The sequence below is a fragment of the Sorex fumeus genome, unplaced genomic scaffold (assembly GCF_029834395.1).
Source record: "Sorex fumeus unplaced genomic scaffold, SorFum_2.1 ptg000265l, whole genome shotgun sequence".
NCBI lineage: Eukaryota > Metazoa > Chordata > Mammalia > Eulipotyphla > Soricidae > Sorex > Sorex fumeus.
Genome location: NW_026606322.1, coordinates 3,559,220 through 3,575,665, shown reverse-complemented (window position 1 = coordinate 3,575,665; position 16,446 = coordinate 3,559,220). Strand labels below are relative to the sequence as shown.

At 45.6% G+C, this 16,446-nt stretch overlaps 1 protein-coding gene across 1 annotated transcript in view; it reads left to right on the top strand.

Annotated features, from left to right (window-relative positions):
• ARHGAP31 (Rho GTPase activating protein 31) overlaps positions 1-14,572 on the top strand; it is a 147,358-nt gene extending 132,786 nt beyond the window's left edge. The window contains exons 11-12 of the mRNA XM_056109198.1: positions 7,506-7,786; positions 10,932-14,572. Coding sequence (XP_055965173.1) covers positions 7,506-7,786; positions 10,932-13,343 — 2,693 coding nt within the window. The 3' untranslated portion in view covers positions 13,344-14,572. The remainder of the gene's footprint in view (positions 1-7,505; positions 7,787-10,931) is intronic.
• The last annotated feature ends 1,874 nt before the right edge of the window (positions 14,573-16,446 follow it).

The window sequence follows — 16,446 nt, the reverse complement described above, 5'->3', positions numbered from 1 at the left end:
CTTATGCCGAACTTAAGAGAGGCCCTCTGATTGGACTTTCTTAGGTAGTGTTCAGCCCATCACTGCATCTAGGTTAGGAGGATTCTAAGATTGACCAGCCTTGATTCTCTGGGCTATCTCTGGAGTCAGAATGGGTTCAGTTATCAACAGCCAATCATGAACCACTTAAAAATGAATGAAAGGGGAAGGGACCAGAGCCATTATACAGTGAGTACGACGCTTGTCTTGCACACCAGGCGTAACCCTCACCACTGCGGGGTGTGACCAAAAATCAAATCAAAACCTGAAGTAGAGAAAACTCAAAAAAGAGTGTCTTACAGAAAAGCCAACAAATGCCCATTATATTTTAAGAGTATTTCTATTATTAGTATTAACTGATGTGGGGAGAAGCACTTTTTATAGTGTCAAGCATAGTCCTGTTTTGCATGTCTATCCCGCTTCTCCCAACAACCCATGAGCAACAGATAATTATAATTGTCCCCATTTGACACAAAAACAATTGAAGTGCCCTGTGACTCATGAAAAGTGGAAAAAATATGATTTTAGTTCAGATTTTTATTTGTTTGGGGGCCACTCCCGGAGGAGTTCAGGGGTTACTCCTGGCTCTGTGATCAGAAATCAATCCAGGTGGGTCTCCAGGGACCCTAACGGGTTCCAGAGATCTAACCGGGGTCAGCTGAGGGCAAGAAAAACACACTATGTGCTGCACTATTGCTTTGGCCCGTAATCCATATTTTTAAAATATTTGTGCTTTTAAGCTCCCATCCCACCGTGCTCTGTGAGGTGTTTACAGTGGGCTTGGGTTTATAATGAGTTTGCAGGACATTTGGAGAGTTTGAATCCCAGCTGAACTGTTTCAGATCCTTGCTTCCCCAGTTTGTCAGTGTGGCAGTTGGTTGCTGTCTCTGAGTCCGGTTTTCATCTGCAAAGCAGGGGTGGTTCCTCTTTCATGGGCTTGGGTGAGGCCTAAAAGGATGCATGTTTATAAAATCAAGGAGTTTATTTCCATACTATACAGCCTTCCAGGAGTAGGTGGGTTGTACCAGGAGATCCTTTGGAGTTCAGGTTCCTTAACCATCTCTGGGTTGTTGTCTTTCTTTGCCTGCCAAATTGGGTTCCACGGCCCCACACCCACATTCCCGCCTGTTGTCAGGGGCCTGGGGAAACAGTCAAGGAGTTTCCACTTAAGGATGAACCCAGAAGTTGCACCCTCCCTTCACTTCTGCTTCCACCCCCACCCAACAAAATTTCTACAGCCGTAACTATCTTCAAGAGAAATTGAATGTTGTCATTAGCTATGCACCTTCCTAAAACCTGGGAGAGAGTAAAGGTTCTATTTCTAACTAAGAAGCAAATGAATATTAGGAGATAGTTAGCTGCCTTTTGTTTCAGGCCACCCATTCTGCCCGTGGCGTCATTAAATTTGCGAGCTTGATCACGTCCGTTCGATTTGAGCTCAAGCACCTTTCATAGTTCAGCAGTGGCCAGTCATTATGCCAACAGAATTCACTGACCTCCAACCAAAGCAATGAAAAGTACACATCATATGTTATATTTTGTGTAATCACTGTATCACTGTCATCTCGTTGCTCATCGATTTGCTTGAGCAGGCACCAGTAACATCTCCACTCGTCACTGTCGGGTGCTAGTGTAGCCCGTTGGCATATTGGGAACTCTTTCAGGGTCAGGGGAATGAGGACCGTCGTTGTTACTGTTTTTGGCATATCGAGTACGCCACGGGTAGCTTGCCAGGCTCTGCCGTTGGGAGGGATACCCTCAGTAACTTGCCAGGTTCTCCGAGAGGGTTGGAAGCCTTTGGAGCGGCCTCTAATCACCTTTACAGGTGTTCCCAGTCAGGAATATATATGTACATATATATACTTTTTTTTCTCTATGATTTGTTGCCTGCTGTCTGAACCCCATCAGATATGGTGTGGTAATTATGGAAAATGAGTAGGGAGTGTCTTACGATATGTCCAGGAATACGTTCACTCATGTGTGAGATTCGGCCCAACCATGTGGAAAGCGGCCTGTAGCGTAGTGGTGGTTGGGCTGTGGAGGTCAGCTGCCGGGGCTGGATCCCTTGTATAATAAAAATTTTTTGTAATAAAAGTAAGAAAAAAATATATATATATATACACAATATAAATTGGGCTGGAGCGATAGCACAGCAGTAGGGCGTTCGCCTTACAAGCGGCCAACATGGCCGACCCGAGTTCAATTCCTCCACCCCTCTCGGAGAGCCCGGCAAGCTACCGAGAGTATTCGATATGCCAGACACAGTAACAACAAAGTCTCCAATGGAGAAGTTACTGGGCCCACTCGAGCAAATCGATGATCAACGGGAGGGCCTTTACCTTTACCTTACAATATAAACTATGCTTATGGGCTGGAGAGATAGTACAGAGGTTAAGGTGCTTGCCTTACGTTCTGCCAGCCCTGTTTTGATCCCTGCCACTCTGTGTGGTCCCCCAAGCACCACCAGGGGTCACTCCTGAGTACAGAGCCAGGAATAATTCCTCAGCACACAAACTAAATAAGTCTCTGTTTATCTTACAAAAATAGACTAAGACAGACTAAGTTATTAATTACTAATAATAACAATGGTCTTTATTAAGACCACGGGGGATGTGGGGTAAAGGCTAAGCAACAGAGATACAAACAAAACTTTTTATATCTTTTGAACGTTCGTACTCCATAAATATTTTATGTATGTAAAAAATAATTGAAATTTTAAAAATAAGGCTGTTAAGAAGTGGGAAAAGAAAAATCAGATCGATTTCCTTTCTGAACTGTTACGAGTTGAGCCATCACTGAGCTTCACTGAGTTTCAAGGTGATACACCTTGAATTAAGACACTGACATAACCAGTGGCAATGAATAGAACTGATTTTTAGGTGATAAAACTTGAACACATGGGGCTGGCGCCATAGCACAGCAGGTAGGGCGTTTGCCTGGCACACGGCCGACCTGAGTTCGATCCCAGCATCCCATATGGTCCCCTGAGCACTGCCAGGAGTAACTTCTGAGTGCAGAGCCAGGAATAACCCCTGTGCATTGCTGGGTGTGACCCAGAAAGAAAAAAAAAAAACTTGAACACAAAACTTTGCGTTGTATGTCAAGCACTGGTACAAGGTGCTGTAACTCCATTGTCTCTGTAATTTCATCTTCAAAGTTGTAATTTTCATCAACTTTGCACTAAGCACTGTTTATATAAATCTTTATTCTTTATCGTAAAAAAAAAAGTCTTACATGATGCAAGAGAACCATGTTCAAAGTCAAAATTGAGGGTGATCTGCATCTTCCCTACCTGAGTAGATAAGCTTAAGATCAAAGTCTAATCATTTTATATATATCTAAATTGATGTGCTGATCATCCTTGGAAGAATCACACACAAAGTTATTGATGACTATCATAGTACGTTTTTGTCACTTAGTGTAAATAATAAATTTTCAGAACTCAACGCAAAAAGCTTTACTTCTTTGGGTCTGAATTTACTTATCTGTGAAGTGAAAGATTTGATTAGAATATGGGGTGTTTTTTAAAGTTTTTTTTCAACCTCAGCACTACTGAAATTATAGCCTGAGTAGTTCTTTGTTGTGGGGATGTCCTGTGCTTTGAAGGATATTTATTTATTTGCTTTTTGGGTCATAGGGGTTACTCCTGGCTGTGCACTCAGGAATCACTCGTGGCAGTGCTCAGGGGACCATTTGGGATGCTGGGGATCGAACCTGGGTCGGCCGTGTGCAAGGCAAACACCCTACCCACTGTGCTATCGCTCCAGCCCCTTTGTAGGACATTTAGAGGCATCACTCGCTCTTCCCAGTAGATGCCAGAAACCAGCATACACACACACACACACACACACACACACACGCGCGCGCGCGCGTGTGCCTCCTTATGACAACCAAAAATGTCTCCAGACATTGCCAGATGTTTAGACATTGTCTAATGTCCCCTACCAAAAGAGAAAGTTCCCCCACTGAGAATTGTTGAAGTAGGTGATTTTCAAAGCCTGGGCATTGCTAGGAGAAAAGGTCAAGAATGAGAAAGCAGTGAGCCAGAATTCCTCCATCCTTTGGAGACAGGACCAGTCCGAGTCTTTTTTGTGTCCAATTTCTCCGACTAGAATTCCCAAAGCAGTGTTGAACAATAGGAGTGACAGTGGGTGTCCTTGTCTTGTTTCCAGTCTTACGGCAGAGATACACTTTCAGATTTTTATCATCAACTATGATATTAGCTATGCGTTGGTCGATATAACCTTTCTTATGCTGTAGTATATTCCTTCTGTTTTTAATTCATTGAGTATCTTTTTATTTTATCACAGATGTATGTTGAATGTCTGGTGTCATTTGACTGTCAGATATTTTTTCAACATCTCTGATTGCTAATATATTATCATAAGTCTTTCTTTTTGTTAATTTGGTATATGATATTAGTTGGGTTCCATATGTTGACTCACCCTTGCATCCCTGGGTGAGTTCCACTGGGTCCTGTTAGAGGATTCTCTTAATGTGTTGTGGATTTTGCTGAACGTTTCTGCACGTATTTTGATCAGAGATACGGGTTTTCTTATTTTTGTGCTGCCGTTTTCTGGTTTTAACAGATAGTGGCCTTAACAGATAGATATATTTGGGACTATTTACCCCTCTTCAACTTTTGGGAAGAGTTTCAGCAGAATAGCCATTAATTATTCTTTAAAAGTTTTGTCCTTGCACTGATGAAACCATCTGATCTCGGGTCTTTGTTCTTAGCAACCTTTGATTGCTGTTTTGATTTCTGTGCTTGTGTTTAGTCTGTTCAAGTTCTCTGACTCTTCCTGGTTCAGGTTTTAAAGGCTACATGATTTTTTTTTTTAGTATACATGATTTTAGTATTACAATTTTTTGAAAAAAAACAAAATGTAACATTCTAAAAAAAACCCAAATTTACTATCATCCTAATTCCTGCAAATTTGCTGTGCTATTTCTAATATACATGACAAGGTAAAGGTAAAGGTAAAGGCCCTCCCGTTGATCGTCGATTTGCTTGAGCGGGCCCAGTAACGTCTCCATTGGAGACTTTGTTGTTACTGTGTTTGGCATATCGAATACTCTTGGTAGCTTGCCGGGCTCTCCGAGAGGGGCGGAGGAATCGAACTCGGGTCGGCCATGTTGGCCACTTGTAAGGCGAACGCCCTACTGCTGTGCTATCGCTCCAGCCCCATGACATGACAAGAAATTAAAGAAACCATTAAATATTTAGAAACATTCAGAAGCTTTACACGGCTTTATCCGATTTAAAATCTGTATAGTAGCCTTTCAAAGAGCTACACCCTGAATTTTTTAAAAAAGTATTTTCTCTACAAAAACTTTATCAGCTATACAAAAATCTCTTCAGTTTTTAGATTGACGATAATACTGAGCTGCCCTTGAATTCACATTCTTAGCAAATGAGTTGCCTAAGCACACACACATACTCCATGCCATTACAGAACAGCCATGTGTTCTTCATCTTCCTCCTCATCCTCTTCCTCATTTCCTGGTTCATCCTTTTTTTGGGGGGGGCCTGTTGTGCTGGGGCCCATCTTTTCTACTTGACTTTTGCCCTTGGCATAGTATACAGCAATATCCTTTTCACATTTTTTCCCTTAGCTTTGCCACTCTTTGTTCATAGGGTTGTTTATCCTTGGCTGATTGTTCAGACCACATCTCCCCCGGTCCTCTGGCAGTATCTCCAATGGACAGGCCAAGGTGTTTGCTCCTTATCTTGGGGCGATCTTCAGAACAGAACAGGAAAAAGACAGATAGGGGCCTTTTGGACACATTGGGATCTTCTTGTCTTTCTCATCCACTTTGATGAGCATGTGATTCTTCACCTCCAATTCATAGCCGGCCTTGTTACTTTTGACCATATCTTCAAATTTCGACTTCTCCTTTATAGTCTAACATCTCTCCAAGCATTTCTTGGATAATTCGGCAAGGTTGACCATCAAGTCAAAGTACTGCTGCTTGTGCTCTTCCCAGCCCATCTGCACAAGGAAGGTGTACGAGGACATTTGGCCCTTCACCTCGATGGGGTCTCCTTTGCCATGATGATGTCTCCCTGGCTTAGAGAAAGCTGGTAGGTGGGGATAGGTGCTGCCCTGGTGGGCCAAGGTTGCTTGATTCTAAAAATTTGCCTATTGATGCCTTTGCTTATTCTAGCATCAATTTGTTATTTTCTAATTTTATCTTATTGGGCTGGAGCGATAGCACAGCCGGTAGGGCGTCTGCCTTACATGCGGCCAACATGGCCGACCCGAGTTCGATTCCTCCGCCCCTCTCGGAGAGCCCGGCAAGCTACCGAGAGTATTCGATATGCCAAACACAGTAACAACAAAGTCTCCAATGGAGACGTTACTGGGCCCGCTCGAGCAAATCGACGATCAACGGGAGGGCCTTTACCTTTACCTTTACCTAATTTTGTTTTGTTTGAGGTCACACTTGGTGGTGCTCAAGGATCACTCCTGGGTGATCATATAGGGTGCTAGGGATTGAACCAAAGACAAACACATGCCAAGGGAGGCACCCTACCCAGCCCCTAAGTTTGTCCATTTCTTTAAGGTTGTCCAGTTTATGGAGCATGAGTGATAGTACAGCAGGGAGGGCATTTGTCTTTCACTCGGCCAACCAGGGTTCAGTCCCTGGCATCCCACATGGTCCCCTGAGCATCACTGGATGTGACCTAAACACACACACACACACACACACACACACACACACACACAGTTGCCCAGTTTGCTGACATCTAAAAAATATATAGATGATTTTAACAGTCTCTTATGATCTTGTTTGTATTTCTGCAGAATCAGTTATAACTTTGTTTGCCTTATTCGTTTTGGAATTTTACCAGGGTTTTCTCTGTTTGTCTTGGTGAGACTCGTGAAATGTTTATCAGCTTTGTTGATTGTTTGAAGAATTAGTTCTTGGGTTCACTGATCCTCTTTATCATCATTTTGGCTTCTATTTATTTCCAACCTAATTTTTATCATTTCCTTCCTTCTGTTGGCTTTTGATTCTGCTTTTTCCTCCTGTTCTAGTTCCTTCAGGTGGAAGATTAGATTATCTAAGAATTTTCATTGGTTTGTTTTGTTCTGTGGGGAGGGAGGGAGTGGGGTGGGGAGCACCTAGCAGTGCTCGGGGGCTACTCCTGGCTCTTATTTTCGGTGCTCCTCCAAAAATGTTGCTAGGGAACCTTTGTTGTCCTGGGGATCAAACCTAGACTTCTGCATGCAGAGCGTGTGTAACTCCCATTGTATAACTCTCCAGGCAATTTGAGACTTTTCTGGTTTCCTGATGTTGGCCTGGATTGCGATGAACTCCCTTCTTTATGCTGTTTTGCTGTGTGTCAGAGAATCTAATAGCTCTTTTCATTTTCTCATCGCACTCCATGTCAATTTTTATTTTTCCTTGAACTTCTTTGTGGAGGGAAGGGCTCTTGTATCGAAGTGTCCTTCAGCTGGTAACTCTCATCCTCACTGCAGCTCCTGTGCCAAAGAAGGCAGCTCCCGAGGAAGCCAAGCCAGTATCAGAGGCTGCAAAGACAGTGGAGGGCAGCAAAAGTCTTTCCCTGGAGCTGAGCCCCCAACAAGAGGAGAAGAAAACTTCAGAAATCTGCCAGGACTCTCACCATCCAAGTGAATCAGAGAAGAAGCTGGATCTGGAGAAGGCGGAGGAGGGAGGAGAGGCAGCCCAGGAGGAGTCGGGCGTGCTGCAGGAGGGCCCTGGGAATGCGAATGCTGGAGCGAGATTTCTCCAGGAGACGGTATGGTGGATTCACTGCCCGGCCCAGCCAGCTCATCATTTTTCTTAAGGGCTCTTTGTACAGCTTAAACTGGCTTTTGTTTTTTGTCTATTTCCTTTGCAGTATGCGTGTGCGTGTGCGTATGCATGTGTGCGAGTGTGCATGCATGTGTGTGTGTGTGTGTGTGTGTGTGTGCGCGCACACGCGCGTGTGTGTATATTGGGGTGGGACAAAAAAATTCAAAAAATAAAATAAGGAAATGATAAAATTAGTACTGCAGAGAAAACCAGGAATAAGTAAAGGCATCAGTGCACTGATTTAAAAGTCTGTGGGTAGGGGCCAGAGATACTACAATGGGTAAGGCACTTCCCTTGCATGCTCCTGACCCACGTTAAATTCCAACAGCCCATATGGTTTTCTGTGCCCCACCAGGAGTGATTCCTGAGCTTACAGCCAGGAGTAAGTCCAGAGCATCACTTGGGTGTAGCCCCAGAATGAGAGAGAGAGAGAGAGAGAGAGAGAGAGTGTAGCTGAATCATAGAGTTCATGTTTCGTAAGTATGAGCCCTTGGTTCAGTCCCATGCATAGGAAATAAGGGTAGAAAAAAAACATATAGAAGCGGAAGGATGAAAGAAGAATTGGGACGAAAAAAAGGATAGAATAGAAGGAAGGAGGCCGTGTTCAAACCCTAGAGCTACTGCCTGGCACGAGTAGGACTGATCTCTGATACAGCAGTGCTCACTGGGTCTGAGCAGCAGTCCCAGGCTTACCTAACACAAAACTGTCAGAACCATACCGCTGTGCTGAGAATCATTAGGATTTACACCTGGGGTCCCCATGAACAATGCTGGGTGGGGGGACGCAGGGGGAATCTAAGAAGGAAGAGAGAGGAAGGGAAAGGGAGGTGAGAAGGGAAGCCCCTGTAATAGCACTACACGTGAAAGACAGTAATTGAAGCTGACAGCATCGGTAAGTAAACAAATACTTTTTAGGTTAATATAAAGTAGGTATGTAGTCTTAGGGTAACATATAAGGACCCAGATATTCAGAGGAAGGGGGCTCCAAGGTCAGGGAATACTTCTTTGAAGAAAACATGGAGAATGAAACCTTAGAGAAAAGGGATGGTCATGGAAGGGGTCAAAAATAGGAAGGGAGAAATTTTCAGGCAGAAGGATAAATGTGCCAAGAATCTAAGGTGAGAAACAATCTCAGGACATTCAGGAAATTGGAAGTCGGTTGGAAAATGGGAACATGAACTAGAGAATGTGACTTAGCCCTGTCAGGCAGGGTTCTTTGGAAGGATGTGGGAATGAACCTACATGCAATAGAAAGTTCTGGTTTAGTTTACCTGAAGGAAAGAACAGCCAAGTAGCACAGCAGAAATGTATGCAAAAAATGCAATCAGATCTGAGTAGAATAAGATCCAAAAGGACTATTCCAGACAGAAAGGTGGAACAGGGTTAAGACACTTGCCTGCACGTAGCTGATCCCCATTCAGTCCCCCAACACCACATATGGTCCCCTGAACACTACCAGAAGTGACTCCTAAATAAATATATATATATATATGTACATGTATATATTCCTGACTTTTGATAAAGTCATTCGACTCTTAGGTTATCTGAAGAAAATACCCAAATGTAACCCAAAGGGAAACAGTGAATTCATTTCAATTCAGTAGATCCCCTTTTTTGAGAAACTACTCACAGTTGACCAAGCACCGTTTGACCTTGAGGAATCAGAGATAAATGGGCACAAACCCGGACCTCAAGGAGTTCACAATCCTTTAGGAAACCTAAGACAAGTATCAAACTAGCTAACATAAAAATCATATGCTATCGGGCCAAACACATCATACAGCAGAAAGGGTAATCACATTGCAAGCAGCCAACCCAGGTTCAATTCCTAGCACTCCATGTAGTCTCCTAAGTCCCAGCAGAGCACAAAACATGGAATAAGTCCTAAGCACTGCTGGATTTGGCCCAAACAAACAGAAACAACAAAAAATGATACATCACCAGAAAAAAAGCTGATGAAAAGTGATAATAGATTGGCAGCATGTTAGATTTCTCAAAAAGCCCTACGCACTCACAAAATGAAGATAAATACCCCAAAATGCTTCTCCTGGAAATGAAATTAGACCTGGTGACTGTAAATTAAAGAAATTAAAATTTGTTTCTTTGACCCTGACTAGCCTCTGTTTATCATTCTCCTGTCTTCAGCTTTGGACTTAATGTTAAAGAAAAAAAAAAGAGAATAGAGAAAACAAAAGATGTTAGATTTGAGGGAAGAGGACAGCAAAAAAAGACTGAGAAGGGAGTGCCCTATCCAGTGAACTGTGGTTTTCTGTGGGTAGAAGTTTAAGTCTTTGCTGGATTTTGTATGATTCTGTCTTCTGATATGTACCATATTTTTTCAGTGTTGCACATGTATTTCTTTGAAAATATGAGGGAAAGCTATATTTATAGGAAAAGCAAATGTAAGAGCAAACATTATTTTTATTTCACTGGAAAAAAAATTAGTCTTGTGAGCCATCTGGTAGACCCAAGGTTTCATGACACCAGGGGTTATTATACAGAGCTACAGTGTTCAAGGTTTAAGTGTTTATGCACTGTCTCTGGACAAACAGATTTCAAGCCTCACCTGCTGCTGTGTAACTTGACTAGATTGATTAATCGGATCACATTTTGGTCTCATCTCTAAAACTAATTATAGTAGTAATATTTCTTAGGGTGGTTGGAAAAAAAATAAACAGAAATACAATTAAAAGTATGTCAGTGCACATGGTAAGCACTGAATGCACATTCACAGTTATTATTATTATTATTATTATTATTGGTTTTTGGGTCACACCTGGCGACACACAGGGGTTACTCCTGGCTCTACACTCAGGAATCAGCCCTGGCAGTGCTCAGGGGACCATATGGGATGCTGGGAATCGAACCTGGGTTGGCCGCCACGTGCAAGGCAAATGCCCTACCCGCTGTGCTATTGCTCCAGCCCCCACAGTTATTATTAATGCCGGATTCTTGACTTGCTGAGGGCTCTCAGCCTAGTGTTGCTCCAGCACCTCCACTCTCCTTGGGAAACGGGGGATAGCAGCCGGGAGGCCTTGGTCCTAAAATAATCCGGTTTTTTTTTTTGTTTTTTTACATATATTCTTCAGGATGAAGAGGATCTAGCTAACGTCCTGATTTGGCCCGAGATTCATCAGGAGCTGAAAATCATTGAATCTGAGGAGGAGCTCGCCTCCCTGCCTCAGCCCACTCGGCCGACCCACGCACCCCTGCCAGTTCTTGGGGCCTGTTCGAGCCCGGTGGCTTCGGTGGCTTCGCCCAGACCCGAGAGCTCGGCCTCTGGCTCCACCCCAGCTCCAGTCTCCGTCCCTCTGGAGGATGGGTCCAGTCAGAACGCACAGGAAGCTTCTGCAGCAGCCAATAGAGAAGAGCTTGAGATGCCGGGCAGCCCTCCTGAGTCTGAAGCCAAGCCAGGCCCGCGCCCAGATCCCACCAGCCTTCCTCCTCTAGAGCTGGTGGCCTTTGAGTTGGCTTCTCCACAGGTCGGGGCAGAGGAGCGAGACCCGGGGAACCTGTCTCCTCTGCTGCCGCCTGCTGCGCCCCCTCCAACGCCCCTGGAGGAGCTGCCTCGTGTCGACCCACCCAAGGATGGCCCACAGAGAGAAAACGCTTCCTCGATTTTGAGACCAGATCCACATAAAGTCCAGGCCAGCTCCACCGGCAGTCCTGAGCTCCCTGACCTTTGTCCAGCAGAAAGTGAAAAGCAGAGTTCGAAGGATGGTGTTCCTGAGGGAAAAGGCTCCAGCTCTTCAAACGAAATGAGGGAGGCCGAAATCTCTTCCCAGGGAGAGGGGGATGTCGCCCCCTCAGGCCAAGAGCCCTCAGACTGTGATGAAGACGATGTTGTGACCGACGTGGCCCAGCACGGCCTGGAGATGGTGGAGCCGTGGGAGGAGCCCCAGTGGGTGACAAGTCCCCTTCACTCCCCCACGTTGAAGGAGGTGAAGGAAATCCAGCTGCAGGGCCCTCTGGCTCACCGATTGGAGAAGAGGCTTGCCCACAGGCCCAGCCTTCGCCAGAGCCATTCTCTAGACAGCAAAACCATGGTGGTGAGCCACTGGACTCTTGAAGGTTCGGCCTTCAGCAGCTGTGCTAATCTTGACGCAGAGAGGATTTCTGACCCTCTGCAGCTCTTGGCGGCCAGGAAAGAAAGTACTGGATGGGATGAGATGATCTTGAGGTCGTTCAGTGAGTTCTCTGTTCTGAAAGGAATGCAGGCCCTCCCTAGCCAGAAAGGACCAGGTGATCTGCAGCCCACAGCAGCAGGAACCAGTCCTGTCGGCCTAGCAGAGGGAAAGGAGCTGGGGGTCCATCTGGGGCACAACAGCCCTCAGACTGGGCAAGGTAGTGGTCCTGGGCCAGATAGCAGCCAGGAGAGCTCACTGAGTGTTAAGAACAGCACAGCCCCCAGAGAACACCCGCTCAAGTTACAGCCGAAGAGCACCGAGTGTGGACCTCCCAAAGGGAAAAACAGGCCTTCTTCCCTCAACTTAGACTCTGCCGTCCCCATCACTGACCTCTTCCGGTTTGAAAATGTGGCCTCATTTGTTTCACCTGGAATGCAACGCTCTGAGCTAGGGGGCCCAAAGGGCGCGTGGATGACCTCCTCTAACTGTCAAGGAGACCCCTGGAAGGTTTACTCCCAGGACCCTCAAGATCTGGACATTGTTGCTCATGCCCTGACAGGCCGCCGTAACTCTGCTCCCGTGAGTGTGTCAGCCGTGAGAACCTCCTTTATGGTCAAAATGTGCCAGGCCAAGGCAGTGCCAGTCATTCCACCTAAGATTCAGTACACACAGATCCCTCAGCCCTTACCCTCGCAGAGTGCAGGAGAGAACGGGGCTCCGCCTCCCGAGAGGAGCCAAGAGGAAGGCAGCTCAGCTGGGGGCCCTTCTCAGAAACCTCCTCAAGATGATGCTCGGTCCTCCCTGGAAAGCCCGAAGGAAGACAAACCAAAGCAAGAGAAGGGAACCAACGAGCCATTGCCAGTGGACGCCCCAGCCTCCCGCATGTGTGAAGGACCGAGCCTTTCCCCAGAGCCAGGCTCGGCTCACCTGCTGTCCACCCAGGACACCGTTGTGCAGTGCAGAAAGCGCACCTCAGAGACAGAGTCACTTGGGGACAACCTTCTTTCTTCAAAAATGGAACGACCCTCAGGGGCTTCTAAGCCTTTCCACAGGTCAAGGCCAGGGAGACCTCAGAGCCTCATCTTATTCAGTCCTCCTTTCCCCATTATGGACCACCCACCCACCTCCTCCACAATGACAGATTCCAAGGTTCTGCTGTCCCCAATCAGAAGTCCAACCCAGGCAATTTCTCCTGGCCTTCTCTGCGGGGACCTGGCAGAAAACACATGGGTCACGGCGGAAGGAGTCACACTTAGGAATAAAATGACCATCCCTAAGAATGGCCAGAGACTGGAGACCTCAACCAGCTGTTTTTACCAGCCCCAGCGGAGATCAGTGATTCTGGATGGAAGAAGTGGACGGCAGATTGAATGACACCAGTTCACCTGCTGTATTTGAAAAAATGCCAGGATTCATCTGGAAGCTCTCAAGGGCTAAGTGAATACAATTCCAGCCATAGGTTACCCAACTTTAGATTTGTTTTGGCCTTCTAGCCTGTCTTCAACCTTTAGCCCTTTATTAATTAGCCCGTTTGCCGCAAGAAGGCCCAGGGAAGGACCAAGTGATGAGATTCAGATGATGAACAGGGAGGAGGTCAGCCGGGGAGGAGGATGGCATACGTGAGATACGGGGCTTGTTTGTGAGTTGCATTAACTCCCCCTTAATCTTGACCATAATCTTTAACTTCTGGGAGTGGCTGGTATTTTTTAAAAGAAAGAGAAATGCCCTTTTTCTGTTGCTCTTGAGCCTCCCCTTTCACCACGTGCTTCTTAATGCTCTTCAAAGCATGGATTCTTTTAGGCCCGTTTTTTGACTAGCTTTATAAGCGCACTATCCAGAGTAGAAAAAGATTTGGAAATGCAAACTAACACACATTTAGCCAGCTAAGTGGGTGCCTTTAACCCATGCTCATTTCCTGAATCCCCCCAGACCCATTCCGGATAGAGCCACATACCAGCAGAGAAAATCAGGATCTTTATTCAGGAGCCAACTTGAAGGTGCCCACAGCTCCAGATGTCTGGTTCTGGCTTTTATCACTTTGAGACTCCAACCTCCACCTCTCCTGATCTACGGCTTCCACCTCCAGTAGCTGAGCAGCAGGGTGGTGGCTGAGCAGGAGATGGATGCCGGGAGACGTGTTGCGTGAGGAGTGACATGATCTGTTCTGAGTCCATGAACAGGATGTCATTGCAGAGAAAATGACATTCCCCACGCATGGGCTGTACTCCATATTTTATGTGTTGAAGTTGTTGGGGCATTAGCAGCAAACACCCTCACTCAGCTTCATTCTCTTTCCCAAGTATGCTGGCACCAGTGGCACAAGACCGGGTAAGGGAGAAGGCCCATCAGGGGAGGAGGGGAGGAGTCTTAGTCAGGGCGATCAGGGAGGGTAGAGTGGCCCTTCTTGAAATGTGTTTCACTTCAGCCAGTGATTGCCTTCCGGTCTCTCTCCTAACACTGCTGAAGAGCAGATTTGAGAGACCCGTCTTGATTCCAGAATCTCCCTCACCCACCATCCACTCCCAGCACTCAAACTTGCCCTGCTCCTATCTCTGTGTTAACAGAAGCAATAAACAATCTGATTGTGTTTTAGTTATTTAGAATTTTGGGTGTTCTCTCCCTTTTTTCTCTTTCCCCCCAGCTCAAGAGGGGAAAGAATTCATATGACCTACTGGCAGTTTTGGTGCTCCCCAAATTAGCCTTCCTGGGAACTCTTTTCAAATCAAAACCCTCAGGGTATCACTTTTCGATCTTGCAATAAAGAAAATTAGAACCTATATTTAGCCTTTTTCTTGGGTTCAAGTGAACTGAACTCTGTCTAGAAGCTCCATCGTTGTAAGTATTTCTCTATAGGGGAGCTGTGCTTCTGGGCAGCCCGCATCTAACCAAGGCTGGTGCAGGGCCAGGTGAGGCTAAAGCTGATGCCCTACAACAGATGCCTGGTCCTCCATCCTTTTTCCCCGGATAGTTTTGAAATCAAATCCCTGACCTTTTTCAGTTTATGGCAGAGATCACTGCAGGCCAGCTGATGGGTTCTGCCTGTACAGAGGGTCCTGAGTGAGCAGGAAGTGGGTGGGTGAGGAGGAACAGGGAGACTGTTACTAGGCCTTTGATCAGTAATTCTGCATTCACATCAGATAACCAGAACTTTGGATCAACCACCAATAAGATGTCAGTCCTATGATAAGTGCTAGGGATATAGGTATTTTCCCCACTAGGCAAGCAAGGTAAAGAAATTAGTGGTGACAGATGAGAAAAGCCATGTTCAGAGGATTTGAGATGCACATTCCTGCCTTATCAGAAAATGTGGGCAGACAGGCTTCATGTCAGTCTCCATACACTGTGGTGTCTGTGTTTGAGAGACCATGCTTCAGTTGGAATATGAGAGGGAAGAACTGCACTTTGCTTCATAATTCTGAGCCAAGTAATGAAAGACTGAAACTACTTTATGGTATTTTAAAAGTTTTGCTGATGAGTCTTGGGGAATGTATTTTCATTTGGGCAGTAGTTCTTAGAAGCTACCAATAACACATCAACAGGTGAATTCAGTTCTGAGTTGAGGCGCCTATACTGATTTGTTAACTGGCAGCCACCTTTTTTTAGGAGTCCGACATCTTTCATTTGTTGCAGTGTCTGTAGGAGCATGGGAATGTGCCTGTCATAAGACACAATGACAATTGTTTGGACATACTCCCTACCAGGAGCTTTCCTAGTCAATCCAGGCCTTGAAGCTGATTCACCTCAGTCTATGTCCCACTGCTGCAGTGTGGGCCTCGCATAGGCCCTGTTAACTCTCGGTTGTCACAAACACCTCAAACTTCCTGTGGGCTGTGGTTAGCCTGATGCTGATGAAATTCCATCAAAGAAAACATTTCCATCTAGACCCCCAGGTACTGTGAGTTTACCTCTTGGGTCACCCACTTGAAACTGAAAAATTAAGGCTGAGAATTGGCTACATGGGAATCAGATCATGTTTCCGTAGTGGGGGGTGGGAGAGAGCATTTGTGCTGTTCTTAGGAGGATCTACCCAACCCTCAAAGGACTCCTTCAGAGCAACTCCATGGATCACTTCTCAAAATGGGAATAGCTAATGTTAAATATTAAATTTGAATTCAAATGTCTTTCTATATTGATGGTTGCTTAAGAAGACCATCTAGGACAAAATGACCCTCCAGACAACTTATTTCACCAACATGCAGTAGGTGAAGGGAATTTTATTTTTACCCTCCGCTTCACATAGAAAATGAAGAGATCTGACCAAGAACCCTATTGATATGCTTGTTCTAAGCATTCAAATTCCAAAGTCAAAATTTTAGGTCTGGGAAAATAAAAAATGGGAATATCATCATCCCTACCAAATAAATGTGTACCAGCATCCTACTACTAGTCCTCTACATAGCTCACTCCTCTCTTCCTCCTAAGAGACTGATGAGAAAGGGGAGAGGCGGGAGAATGTCGTGAACAGGCTATAAGCCAG